The sequence below is a fragment of the Calypte anna genome, chromosome 3, assembly GCF_003957555.1.
Source record: "Calypte anna isolate BGI_N300 chromosome 3, bCalAnn1_v1.p, whole genome shotgun sequence".
NCBI lineage: Eukaryota > Metazoa > Chordata > Aves > Apodiformes > Trochilidae > Calypte > Calypte anna.
Window position 1 is genome coordinate 111,855,967 of NC_044246.1, and position 12,516 is coordinate 111,868,482.

At 52.6% G+C, this 12,516-nt stretch overlaps 1 protein-coding gene across 1 annotated transcript; it reads right to left on the reverse strand.

Moving 5' to 3' along the window:
• Positions 1–316: 316 nt before the first annotated feature.
• MCM3 (minichromosome maintenance complex component 3) lies at positions 317–11,168 on the reverse strand. The gene is made up of 17 exons (XM_030447543.1): positions 11,058–11,168; positions 10,294–10,406; positions 9,056–9,264; positions 8,512–8,642; positions 7,523–7,761; positions 6,449–6,557; positions 5,629–5,782; positions 4,985–5,116; positions 4,350–4,558; positions 3,677–3,851; positions 3,372–3,498; positions 2,923–3,073; positions 2,227–2,367; positions 1,906–2,012; positions 1,589–1,671; positions 1,157–1,232; positions 317–815 (listed from the first exon to the last, which is right to left on the reverse strand). Exons 1-17 carry the CDS (start codon positions 11,133–11,135, stop codon positions 617–619), a joined length of 2,433 nt encoding a protein of 810 aa, XP_030303403.1. The 5' UTR covers positions 11,136–11,168; the 3' UTR covers positions 317–616.
• Positions 11,169–12,516: the final 1,348 nt, after the last annotated feature.

The window sequence follows — 12,516 nt, forward strand, 5'->3', positions numbered from 1 at the left end:
CCCCAGAGTGAAGGCAGGAGACCAACCCCCCATGTGCCCTGGGCAGGTCCTTCCCACATGCTGGGATCATAAATCCCAGCAGGGCCATGAATAAAGTTTAGAGATCAAGCTAAGCCATGGGTGATGGAAGAGATCAGGCTACACTTGCTGTCAAATCACCAGAAAGAATCTTCCATAAGATGGGAAAAAGAAAAATAAAATAAAGGGAAATAAAGTAATAAAGTTTCACTAAGAGCAGCAGAGCTCCACCACTGCTACTGAACATTGGATTCCTATATCCTGATATTTTTATTCAAAGGCTCTTCAACTATTGCCACCAAAGCTAAAAACAATACATTAAGAATATCTCTAAGTTGCACTTATGCTTTTCCTTTTGGCTCCTTGCAGAAACAAACCTCTTCCCAAATGATGCTGCCATTTGAAGACAGCAAGAGGAAGAGCTTCCAAAAGTCCCAACTTTTTGGTGCACAGCAAGGAAGGACTTTAAAGTGCATGGACTTGAGCTCCCCAATGTTCAGCTCAGCCAGGAGAAATATTCAAGATGAGAGTTGGAAGCAAATACAAAGAGTGTCCAGACTGAGAGTCCACCAGAACTTGGGTTTTTCCACCCAGAAGCTCAGATTAAGAAGATGATGTCATCAGACACCATGATCTGGTTGTCATCTTGCATGTGGGCCAGTGCTGTCTTCACTTCAGGCAGTGAGAAGGGCTCAGGGTTCTCATGGTTGATGGACTCCATCATGTTCTTTAGACCCACAGACTGGGCATGGGAAGTTCTGAAGACCTCCAGGAGGGCAGCCTTGAATGCTTTCAACCTGGTCAGGCAAGAAGAAACCCCACTCAGAAGTAACCCCACTCAGACCATACAAAAGTCACAGAATCACAGATTGGCTTGGGTTGGAAGGGACCTTAAAGCTCATCCAATTCCAACCCCCCTGCATGGGCAGGGACACCTCCCACCAGCCCACGTTGCTCCAAAGTTCTTCCCAGCCCAGAACACCTCATCCCTTTCCCATTCCAGAAGCAGCACCCAGCAGGAAAGCCAAAACTGGAGCTGCCATCACCCACCACGCATCTCCAGCATCAGACATGAGTATGGACCCATCAGAAGGGGTAGGACATGGTGGGACAAACACCTCCTCCAGCCCCCACTCACCTTGGCTCAGCCAACTCCAACTTCTTCGCTTCGCCAGCAGCTGAGGCTTCAGGGGTCTTGGGAGTGTGTGCCTGGACTGGAACAGAAAGAAGAATTACCTTCAACCTGTCTGGTGGCCAAGCACCCAGAAGGCAAAACCAGCTGGGATGGATGACATCAAACTGTCCCTCCCAACAAGCTGCAGGAGCTTGGAAGAGGAGAGGTAAAAACAAAACAAATCAAACCCCCCCCAAAAAAATCAGCACTCTCGATTCTCATGTCCCACACAGCCAGGGAAGGTCTCCAAAAATAATTCATCTGGATTTGTGAGGCTGGATGGTGCCACATCAAGGACTACCCAAGTGATCCTAAGCAAGCCATGGCTTCTCCCCATGTCCAGAAAGCCATCAGCACCCTGGGGACGCAGGTGCCAGAGAAACCCCAGGGACTCACCCTCTGGCATCTCCTCCTCAGCATCACTGAAGTCATAGGGGTCATAGGATTCCCCCTCCCCTCCTGTGCGTGCCTTCTTCCTCCTGGGGAGGGGGAGAAAAGGTCACTTCTGCTCCAGCTGAAGGGCAGATATAAGGATCCCCCCTCACCCCAAACCCATTAACCCACCGCTGCCAAGAGTGTCCTCCTACTACAAACTAGGGGGGGTGACCCACTAGTTTAATCAAAACATGGGAGTATTTCCCTTAGGCCAGCAACCACAGAAGGAGCTGGTGTCCCTTCTGTAATGCTCCTTCCTCCCTTGGTCTGGTTCCCACCTCCTCATCCTGCGCTCCTCCTTGGGCTGGGAATCCTCATCCTCTTCCTTCTCAGTCTCTGAATCATCCTCTGCCTTCTTCCTGCGTTTCTTCTCCTTCTCCAGCACCTGTGCAACCAAGGCAGGATGGACTCAGCTCCATTTCCTCCTCAAGCTGCTTTTTAGGGGCCAACCCTGAGGGACCCAAGATCCCACAGCTGCCCCATCCATCCCTATGTTGTCACCAAGGAAGGACCCCACAAGGCTCAGCCTGTGCCAAACCCACCCCTTTCAAGGACACTTTTAGGATCTCCTGAGTGCTGAGGGACACCTTTCCCCCCACCTTTTTGAAGTAGGCAAACTGCACCAGCTCCAAAGCTGCCTCAGCATCCTGCAGATCAACAGTCTTGTTCATCCTGGCCTTGGCATGGGCTGCAGAGAGGCGGATCAGGGTCTCCAAGGTCCGGGCTGTGACAGGAGATGTCTGGGGGAGAAAAGACAGAAGAAGCTGATTCCCACCATGGCATCCCAGAAAGGGTGGAAAGCACCCTTAAAGGGAGAGGGGGAGCCTGGGCCTCAAGTTTGTTTTGGTGTCTTCTTTCAAAGGAACACAGAAGCACTGAGTCTAGAAAGGACCTCTGAGATCATCAAGTCCAGCCTATGACCTAACACTCCCACCTTGGCTATTCCATAGCACTAAGTGCCACATCCAGTCTCTGAACACCTCCAGGAATAGTGACTACACGTGACAGGACAAAAGGAAATGGCCTAAAGTTGTACCAGAGGTTTAGGTTGGATATTAGGAATGGTTTCCTCATGGAAAGAGTTGTCCTGGGATAAGCTGCCCAAGGCAGCGGTGGAGTCACCACCCCTGGAGAAAAAGTCATGTAGATGTGGTGCTGAGGGACAAGATTTAGTGGTGGCCCTGGCAGTGTTGGATCAGCAATTGGGACCTGATGATCTTAAAGGTCTTTTCCAACCAAACCTATTCCATGATTCCCTCCCCCTGGCCTGTCAGGGAGCTGCTCCTGGGGCTCACCCTGGCAATGTCTGAGTTCATCTGGTTCTGGCTGCGCAGGCGGGAGTACTCCTCTGCTATGTAGCTGGCTGACTCCTGGGTCAGGACAGGTTTAATCATCTTTGCCACGTGGATGTACTTCCTCATGAACTCCATGCTGACAATCTTCTCCCTGTTGGGGGAACGCAGCTGCATCCGTATCCTCCAAAGCCAGGATCAGAAGTGGAGCTTCCCACTTTTTACTCTTTGGGTGCACATGGGGAACTCAGTTCCAAGAGATGTTCCCCACCTGCCTGGCATCAAAGACCAAACCCAGAGCAGAGTTCCCTTGGCATCCTGCCTACAGTCCTCCCCATGGACTCCCTGACAGCAACAACCAGCTGCTGCCTGGATACTCAAGCCAAACCCATCAACTCCAGAGTGCTGGAAACCCTCAGAGAGCTCAAGGGGACAGAGGATGAAGGACTCACTTGCGGCGGTTGGGCCCATGTAGGAGGTCATCATGTTTCTCATACACTTGGAGCTCTTGCTCTTCCTCCTGCACGAAGTCAGGGTCCTCTGTAGCCAGGATCTCCACGGCACTGCCCAGAGGCATGGCTGGGGAAGGAACCATCACAGAGAACAGCTTTCAGCCTCTGGAACAACCACCAAAAGCAATCCTCGACAAAAGACAGGGATGCAGAACCCAAAGAGCTGCCACCAAGAGGGTGACAACCTGCTAAAGAAGGCCAGGACTGAGGAGCAAGGAAGGACACAGCAGTTACAAGCATCTCACCATCCCCATCCTGCTCGTTGGGGTTACGGTAGCGATGCATCCGCAGCACGTGGTCTGAGATCTCCCTGTCCTGCTCAGGGTCCATCTGGTCCAACACAATGAAGAGGAGATCAAAACGGGACAGCAAGGAGTCCTGCAGGCCAATGTTCTCCATGGGTGTCTTGTACTGGTCGTACTGCAAGGAGATGAGATTCCAGGTTACAGGAGACTCTCATGGGTCAGTCTTGGCTGTCAGGGAGGCAGACCTGAGGCCAGACTTTAAAGGATGAATGTTCAAGCAGCTTGATCCCACACTAAACCCATCCTGCTGCAATAGTGAGGTCTCAATTCCCCATCCTGGAAAGTGGACATAGCTCTCATTTGCAAGGAAAATATTTAACCTTTGTGATCCCAGCTAAGACACCAAGAGCCAGTCCCAGGCTTGTCACCAGCATGAGGGCCCACTGGGCTGCCACAGGACACCCAGGCAGAGCCAAACCCCACGAGCTCCTCTTTCCTCCAGGAAACCCATGAGCAACAACAAAGACCAAACCAGCCAAGCCTTCACGGATCCCCCATCTCAGCAAGAACCAAGACACTGGTTTTGGAGGACATTTGGAGGAGCTGTCTCCTCCCCCCAAACTTCTCACAGCATCCTTCAGCACAGAGGGGGCTGGGGAACACCAGCACTTACCCGTCCATAGACAGGGTTGGCAGCTGCCAGGACACTGCAGCGGGCGTTGAGGCGGGCATGGATTCCAGCCTTGGAGATGGTGACCCGGCCCTGCTCCATCACCTCGTGGATGGCCGTGCGGTCAATGTCAGACATCTTGTCAAACTCATCGATGCACACCACCCCCCTGTCAGCCAACACCATGGCTCCTGCTTCCAATCGACGTTCACCTGGGATGGGGTGGAAGAAAATGAGGGTCACCCACCGTTTCAGCAGCCCCAGGTGTCTCCAGCCCCTTCCCCCATAGCACCATCCCCATCACTAGACTCAACTTCAGAGCTGCAGCACCCTTCAGGGCCACCCAACTTGACACTTAGGATGAGGAGCAAGCCCTCGAGGAAGACAAGAAGATCCAGGCTGCTGCTGCCCCTCACATGGGGTGTACCAAGTAGAAGAGGAGATGACCAACATTGAACAGAGATGGATAAAACACCCCCAGACACCACTGTCACGGCCAGAAAGCTTCTGGATGAAACACATCCTACAACTGTCACTGCAGAAAGGACCAACAGCAGTGCTGGATGTTGCAGAGCTCCTCCCAGGTGTTAAGAAGCATCTCCCTGACAGCTCCCACTAAGAACCAGTTTGGTCCTCACCAGTTTCTTGGTCCGTGGTGACAGCAGCAGTCAGACCAACACCAGAGGAGCCTCTGCCCGTGGTGGGGATGGCGCGGGGTGCGGTGCTGAGCACGTAACGCAGCAGCTGAGACTTGGCAACAGAAGGGTCTCCTGAAATGGAGAAGACCATGTTTAAACAGCCCACATCACCTGGGTACTCTGCCAAATTTGGGCTTCTCAGAGTAGGTGTCAGGAGGAAGGAGATCCAAGTTGGTTTGCTCAGAAAATAAGGTGATGAGATGGTTTCCTTTTTGCCTTTCCTTGACAACCCAATGGGAAGAGGTGGAGAAGATGGAGCTGCAGTTTTGATGATGGGAGCAGAGAAGTGGGGACAACTTGGAACACAGGAAATCCCAAATGGAGGGTAGAAGAAAAGGAAATCTCCTTGAAGGTGGGCCACTATCCCACAGGCAGTGGGATCCCATCCCTGGAGATGTGCAAAACCAACTAGACAGGATCCAAAGTCTACCAAGCTCTGCCCTGAGCCCACACTTGGACCAGTGGCCTCCAGAGGTCCTATCTAACCCCCATTACTCTATGAAACCAAGCCCAGGAAAGCACTGCTTCATCTCACACCCCCTGACAGCCCCAACTGAGGGTGTTTCTCCCCAGCCTTTCCAGACCTATCAGCAAGATGTTGATGTCTCCTCGGATGCGGCTCCCGTTCTCCAGGACCTTCTCCACCCCTCCAAGCAGCATGCAGAGAATGGCCTTCTTGATGTACTCATGGCCATGGATGCTGGGAGCCAGGGATCTTGCCAGCTGGTCAAAGATATCCTAGGGCAGAGGAGGCAAAGGCCCATCAGATGGACTGTAGCAAGTAAGAACAAGGAGAACCCCTCCACAGGACCATTTGAGCAGAAAAAGAGCTTATTCCTATCACAGACCCACATGGATGAAAATCATTTCGAAAGGAGAAGACCATCTGCCAGAGTTTTCCTCCAATGGGGCTCTAGACCCCACTGATCAGGGGTCATTTAGGATCTAGATGGTCCTAGATCATCCTGACTACCACGGTCACCCAAGCAAGCACTGGAAACAGCAACCCCTTTGAGAGCAAAGCTCTCTCCTCTCCATGCTATGAAAGAAAGATCTGAGCACAAGACCAGGTTGGGACACACATCCATATCTTGCTCTTGATTTGTGTCTGAAGAAGAAAAGAGGGAATTTCTTCTCCTGAAGAGACCCTGCTGGCATGGTCAAGACACACACACACACACACAGCACAGAGCTCCTTCTCAACAAAACACAACTCAATCAAAGCCTAAGCAGAAAATGCAAAGAAAATGAATGGAAAACCCAGCAATGTTGCTAAGTAGGTGGAAGAGCTACTTGCAACCCAACAAGAGGGTTCCTTAACCACACGCCAAGCCTTAAAGCTGCTCTAGCTGAAACTTCCTACTCTGACAGAAGCCTAACTCCTAGATGTGGGCTTCTACAAACCTTGGAGCGATTCTTGCTGAATCTCTTGATCTTGGCAACATCAGCAGCAGAGTAGAGAGGTCGGACGTCTTTGTTCATCTGCTTGACATGGCAGGCAATGAGGATAGTCCTGGAGAAAAGACACAACCATGGTCAGGAGTGCAAACCCCACAGAGCCTACAGGTCATAGCAACAACACAGCAGGAACATCCAAAAGGTCATCACTTGGTGGAATGGTAGAAGACACATCCCTGGAAACATTGCAGGTCAGGTTGGATGGGGCTCTGAGCAACCTGATCAAGCTGAAGATGTCCCTGCTCACTGCAGGGGGTTGGACTAAATGACCTTTGAAGGTCCCTTCCAACCCAAAACTGTTCAGGTTCTATTCTATGATTTTCTCTAGGAAGTCTTGGAGGGAGCTGGAAAGCTCCAAGACCTGCAGCCCCTTCTATCTGACTACTGAGCCATCAATGGAACATCTTTGAGACCATCCAACCTCCTCTGTGCAACCCAGGGCTGCAATGACCACCAGCCTGCCCCAGCCCCTCAGTTCAGGATGGATATCGAGGTCCTGGAGCATGTCCAAAGGAGGCAACCAGGCTGGTGAAGGGACTTGAGGACAGATCCTATGAGGAGAGGCTGAGGGAGCTGGGGGTGTTCAGCCTAGAGAAGAGGAGGCTCAGGGGAGACCTCATCACTCTCTACAACTCCCTGAAAGGAGGTTGGAGCCAGGGGGGGGTTGGTTCCTTTTCCCAGGCAACTCTCAGCAAGACAAGAGGGCAGGGTCTCAAGTTGTGCCAGGGGAAGTTTAGGTTGGATATTAGAAAAAACTTCTTTATGGAGAGGGTGATCAGCCATTGGAATGGGCTGTCCAGGGAAGTAGTGGATTCTCCATGTCTGGAGATCTTTAAAAAGAGACTGGATGTGGCACTCAGTGCCATGGGCTGGGAACTGCAGTGGGAGTGGATCAAGGGTTGGACTTGATGATCTCTGAGGTCCCTCCCAACCCAGCCAATTCTATGATTCTATGATTCCTGAGATGCAACTTGACTAAAAAGGTTGGGAGGGTTGAAGTCAAGGCAACAGAAGGCTCACCTGAAAGTCCCTGAAGTGTAACCCCCTTTCTTTCCCGGCAGGCAGCGATAGGTTCCCACCACCTGGATGCGGTCCCCAGGTTTCACCCTGTCCACCAGATCATCATCTAAGATGACATCTACTGAGCGAGGCAGCTGCCCTGCTGGGGCTTTTTCAGGCATCTCCTGGATGGTAATGGTCTGATGGTCCTTGTAGACTGAGAGGCCAAACTCTGTCTCTAGAGGGTTATTGTCTTCATCCTAAAGGAGAGACCCAAATAAAAAGGACAGCACCATTTAACAGGAGCAGAGGTGGGGAGACAGCCTGCAGCAGCCAACATGCCCAAAACTGGGAAAGGTTGCTTCACCAGGACTGCTGGAGTCCCCTGCTCCAGTGTTGCCAAAACTGATCACTGATGGGACATTGGATCTCTCCAAATCCCATTCCTACTGTAGTGACAAACCACAGAGCAGGATTTGTGCAGGAGGGACAAAGCTGAGGTCAACCTTCCTGTGTTCCCAAATACAGGGAACTTAAGGGTACAAACACCCTCCAGGACACCACATGCATGCCCACACTGACCAGGGTCACAGCAGCAAGACTGGCTTAGAGCCCCTCAGAAAACCAAACTATGACCCAGCAGAACCAGGATCATAATTAAATAGTGAGTCTGGTGGCTTTTTATCCAATCCAGACTTTCTTCATATGTTCACAGTAGTTCTCCCAGACTGCCACACATGTCACATGTCTTCTCTCTGCTCCATGTGCTACCCTGGCAGTTGGATGCTCAGAGATCTTGAGGCTACCCCTTCCCTGGTAGTGTTAAAAGCAAGGTTGGATGGGGCTTGGATCAACCTGGTCTAGTGGGAGATGCCCTTGCCCATGGCAGAAGGGTTGGAATGAGATGATCTGTCAGGTCCCTTCCATTCTGTGATTTGAGACCTCGGGCTAGGAGGACCTTCTCTGCCAAAGAACCTGTTGATGCCTCCTACCAGGCTGCTTCATCTCACCTTTGTAGGGTAGACAGAGCTGGATGGAAAAGCATTCAGGGAGGTCATGTCCGTGTACCGGCGCTCGATCGTCTTCTTGGTAGCGGGGCAATAATGGACACTCCGAACCACTTTTGGGCGAACCAGAGAGCCTGAGGGTGAAAGAAAAGAGGAGTCAGGGGCAGGGATGTCCCATCCATCTGTCAGCAGTCAGTCCCCAGCAGGCTCTCCACCACCAAACCACCCTCAGGAGAACACTGTTAGCAAACATATGACTATGGTAATGGTCTGATGGTCCTTGTAGACCGTGGCCAAACTCTGTCTCTAGAGAGTTATTGTCTTCATCCTAAAGGAGGGACCCAAATAAAAAGGACAGCACCATTCTTCAGGAGCAGAGGTGGGGAGACAGCCTGCAGCAGCCAACATGCCCAAAACTGGAAAAGGTTGCTTCACCAGGACTGCTGGAGTCCCCACCCCAACCCAACGCTCAAGACCTTCTGCCGGCCACCCCCTTCCCATCACCCACTGTGGTGGACCCACCACCGCCAAAGCCCTGGGATCTCACATTTTGTCACGATGCCCTCCACACAGACAATGCAGCTGAGGAAAGAGGCTGTCAGTGTCCGTGGTGACACATGCTTGGAGCCAAAGCTGCCCTCCAGCCCGATGTAGAAGTCCTCGTACTGCTTGGCATAGGTGGCATCCACAGAGGCCACAAAGTCCTTCAGGGCACGCTGGAAGGCAATCAGCTCCTCAAAGGCATGGCTCAAGAGCCTGCAACAGAGGGAGGTGAAGATGCAGACTGACCAGATGCCCCTTTTGCCTTCTTCCTCCTCCCCACCCACATGTACCTCCACGTGCCCTGAGAATTTCAAGAGGAAGAAAACCCAAAGCCCATCATAGCTTTGTGTCAGGACAACTGCCACCAACAACCAGGAAAAGAATTAACCCAAAAAACAAGCCAAGTGGGTCCTGGGCTGCACCTAAAGCAGCATGGTCAGCAGGTCAATGGAGAGGATTCTCCCCCTCTACTCCACTCTGGTGAAACCCCACCTAGAGAACAGTATCCAGCTCTGGGATCCTCAATACGAGGACACAGTGAGTCCAGGAGGCCACAGAGATGGTGAGAGTTCAGGATAACATCTCCTGTGACGACAGGATGAGAGAGTTGGGGTTGTTCAACTCCAGAGAGAACTCAGAGCACCTTCCAGTACCTGAAGAGGCCACAGGAAAGCTGGGGAGGGACTTTGGACAAGGGGCTAGAGTGGCAAAGCAAGGGAGAATGGTTTCCCACAGAGAGAGGGGAGGATGGAATATTAGGAAGAAATTCTTTGTTGCATGGGTGGTGAGATCCTGGCTCAGGCTGCCCAGAGAAGCTGTGGATGCTCCTTCTCTGGAAGTGTTTAAGGCCAGATTGGATGGGGCTTGGAACAACCTGGTCTAGTGAGAGGCATCCCTGCCCATGCCAGGATGGTTGGGACTAGATGATCTCAGAGGTCCCTTTCAACCCAAAGCAGTTCATGATTCTGTATCCAAAAAAAACCCTCAAATGTCCCAGAACATATTGGCAAGCCTGGCCTCAAAATCCTAAAGAGCAAACAATTCATATTGTGCAAGCAAACCCTAAAGTCTTCTGCTAAGCACCCATCCTTGGTAGGGACGGGTGTCACGGGGAGAACAGGTCCACCTTTTACACAGGATATGAAGCCAGGGACAAGGCTTGGCCCTTCCCTACCACAAAGGACTTAGAAAAGCAGGGCTGGAGCTCTGAAATCCCACCCAGAGGCCCCAGCCCACACCAACCTGCTGGCCCTCTTCTCGTTCTTCCTCCTCAGGTCATTGATGCTGACCAGGAGGCGGTACTGATTGTCACTGATCATGTCCCGGACTTTGCCGAGGTAAATCCCTTGGTCTTCCTACACAAGAGCAGAAAAACCAAACAAAAATAAGCAACCCCAAACAAACCCCCCCAATTTTTTTGTATGATCACTTGTCGAGAGTTCCAGGAGCTGATTCACCTGGATCTCTCTACAGCCCCTCCCAACCCAGCAGAAAGGGGGCACCAAGCCCCTCTTTGGGGCTCCTCAACCCCGGGGGCTTGGGAATGGTGGGGGAAGGAGAGGGACACAACAACATGTGTTCCCTATAGAGCATGGAAAGGAGACACACACCAGGTGCTCCTCAACATCGAGGGCGGGGTACAGAGGAAAGGGGGACACCAGCTGCACCTCAACCCCGGGGGGGGCATGGACAGAGGGGGGACGGGGGCCACCAGCTGCTTCCCCAATCCCGAGGGACATGGAGAGAGGGAGATACAAGGCGCTCTCCAAACCTGGGGATAGGAGGAGAGGGCGGACGGAGACCACCCTGAACTCCCGAGGGTCATCTTAAAGGGGAGAGGGGACGGGGGGGACACAGTGGGTGCTCCCCAACCCCAGGGGACATGGTTGGAGGAGCTACCCACGCCCGTGGAAATGACGGCGGGGAAGGGGCCGGGGGGTGGGGGGTGTGGGATTGGGTCGACTCAGTCCCCGCATCCCCCGATTCAGCGCCGCTGCCGGTCTCACCTCATCGTCCAGAAAGTCGAGATAATCGCGTTGTGCTTCCCGCAGCTCCGCATCCTCCAGCCCGTCCGCTGCCGCCATGCTGCCGGCTGCCCGGGGACGGAGGGGAGGGGGGGGGCTGCGGAGATCCCACTGCTGCTGCTGCAAGGGGGAAGGCGGTAAGAGCCGATAGGAACCGGCCTGGCCCGCGATCCGCCCCCGGTACAGTCCGATCCAGTCCCCAGTAGGTTCCGATTCTCCCCCTGTACCCGCAGCGCTCCCGCTTGGCGCGAAAAGCGGCGGCGTTTCCCGCCACGGAAGCGCGGCTCCGCCCCCCCGGTGCTGCTGGTTGGTCGGAACCGCCCCACACCAGCCAATGGGGCAGAGGAGTACTGACAAGCAGGAGATTCAACCAATCAGAGCGCGAAGAGGCGGGGAGAGGTGGGAGGGAGCTGCTGGGGAGGGTGGTGAGGGTGTTGGGGCTGTAGGGGGTTCCGGTGCTGCGGTACCGGTCCGGTTCCCGATCCCGAGTTTGGGGAGTCACCGAGGGGTTAAAAATATCATTTTGTGTAAATAAAAGTAACAAAACAAAGGGAAAAATCATCAATAAAAAAAGATAAAAAATACCCCATTTTATTTTTCTGTTGTATTTTGGGGAGTACCGTTTCTGGGTGGTTTTGCCCCAAAACGCACAGCATGAGCATCGCTTTTCCCTTTCCCAGCTTGGGTTCGGGAGTTGGGGGCTGCAATCGGAACAGCACCAGGTCCCGCGGAGGTTGCGGTGGAAAAATTAAAAAAAAAAACAAAAAATAAACCCAAAAGCTGGATTTGGATGTGAGGGGTGTCGGGGTAGAAGGGGCAGGAAAGAGGGAAGAGCTGCTTCTCCTTGGATGATTCCCTTTGGATTTTCAATATCCCTTAAAATATAGTTTCAGGGCTCTCTTAGAAATATGAATCGAAACTCTGTTTAAAAATAAAAGAAGAAATAAAAACTGGAGGAAAATACTTTGACCCCTGAGGCACAGTGGGCATCCAGACTTGGGGGTGTCCCCTGGGTGAGGGACTTTCGTCAAGAGAGTGGAGTGAGGGGACACAGGGAATGGTTTGAAAGTGGTAGAGGGGAATTCGGATGAGATTTTAGGAGGAAATTCTTTAATTTGAGAGTGGGGAGCACCTGGAACAGGTTTCCCAGAGAAGCTGTGGCTGCCCCATCCCTGGCAGTGTCTCAGCCCAGGTTGGATGGGGCTTGGAGCACCCTGGGCTGGGGGAGGTGTCCCTGCCCATAGCATCAGGAATGGAATTAGATGATGCTTAAGGACCCTTCCAACCCAAAGCTGTCTGGGATTCTGTGAGCTGCTCTGACAGTGGCAAGAAGCTGAATGTGTCCCATTTCCCAGCTCTGGGGAGGATGAAAACAAGGTCAACAAAGCAGGAAGCAACCCCCTCCATCTCACCTCTGAATCAAGAGGAAATGGGTTAAAAC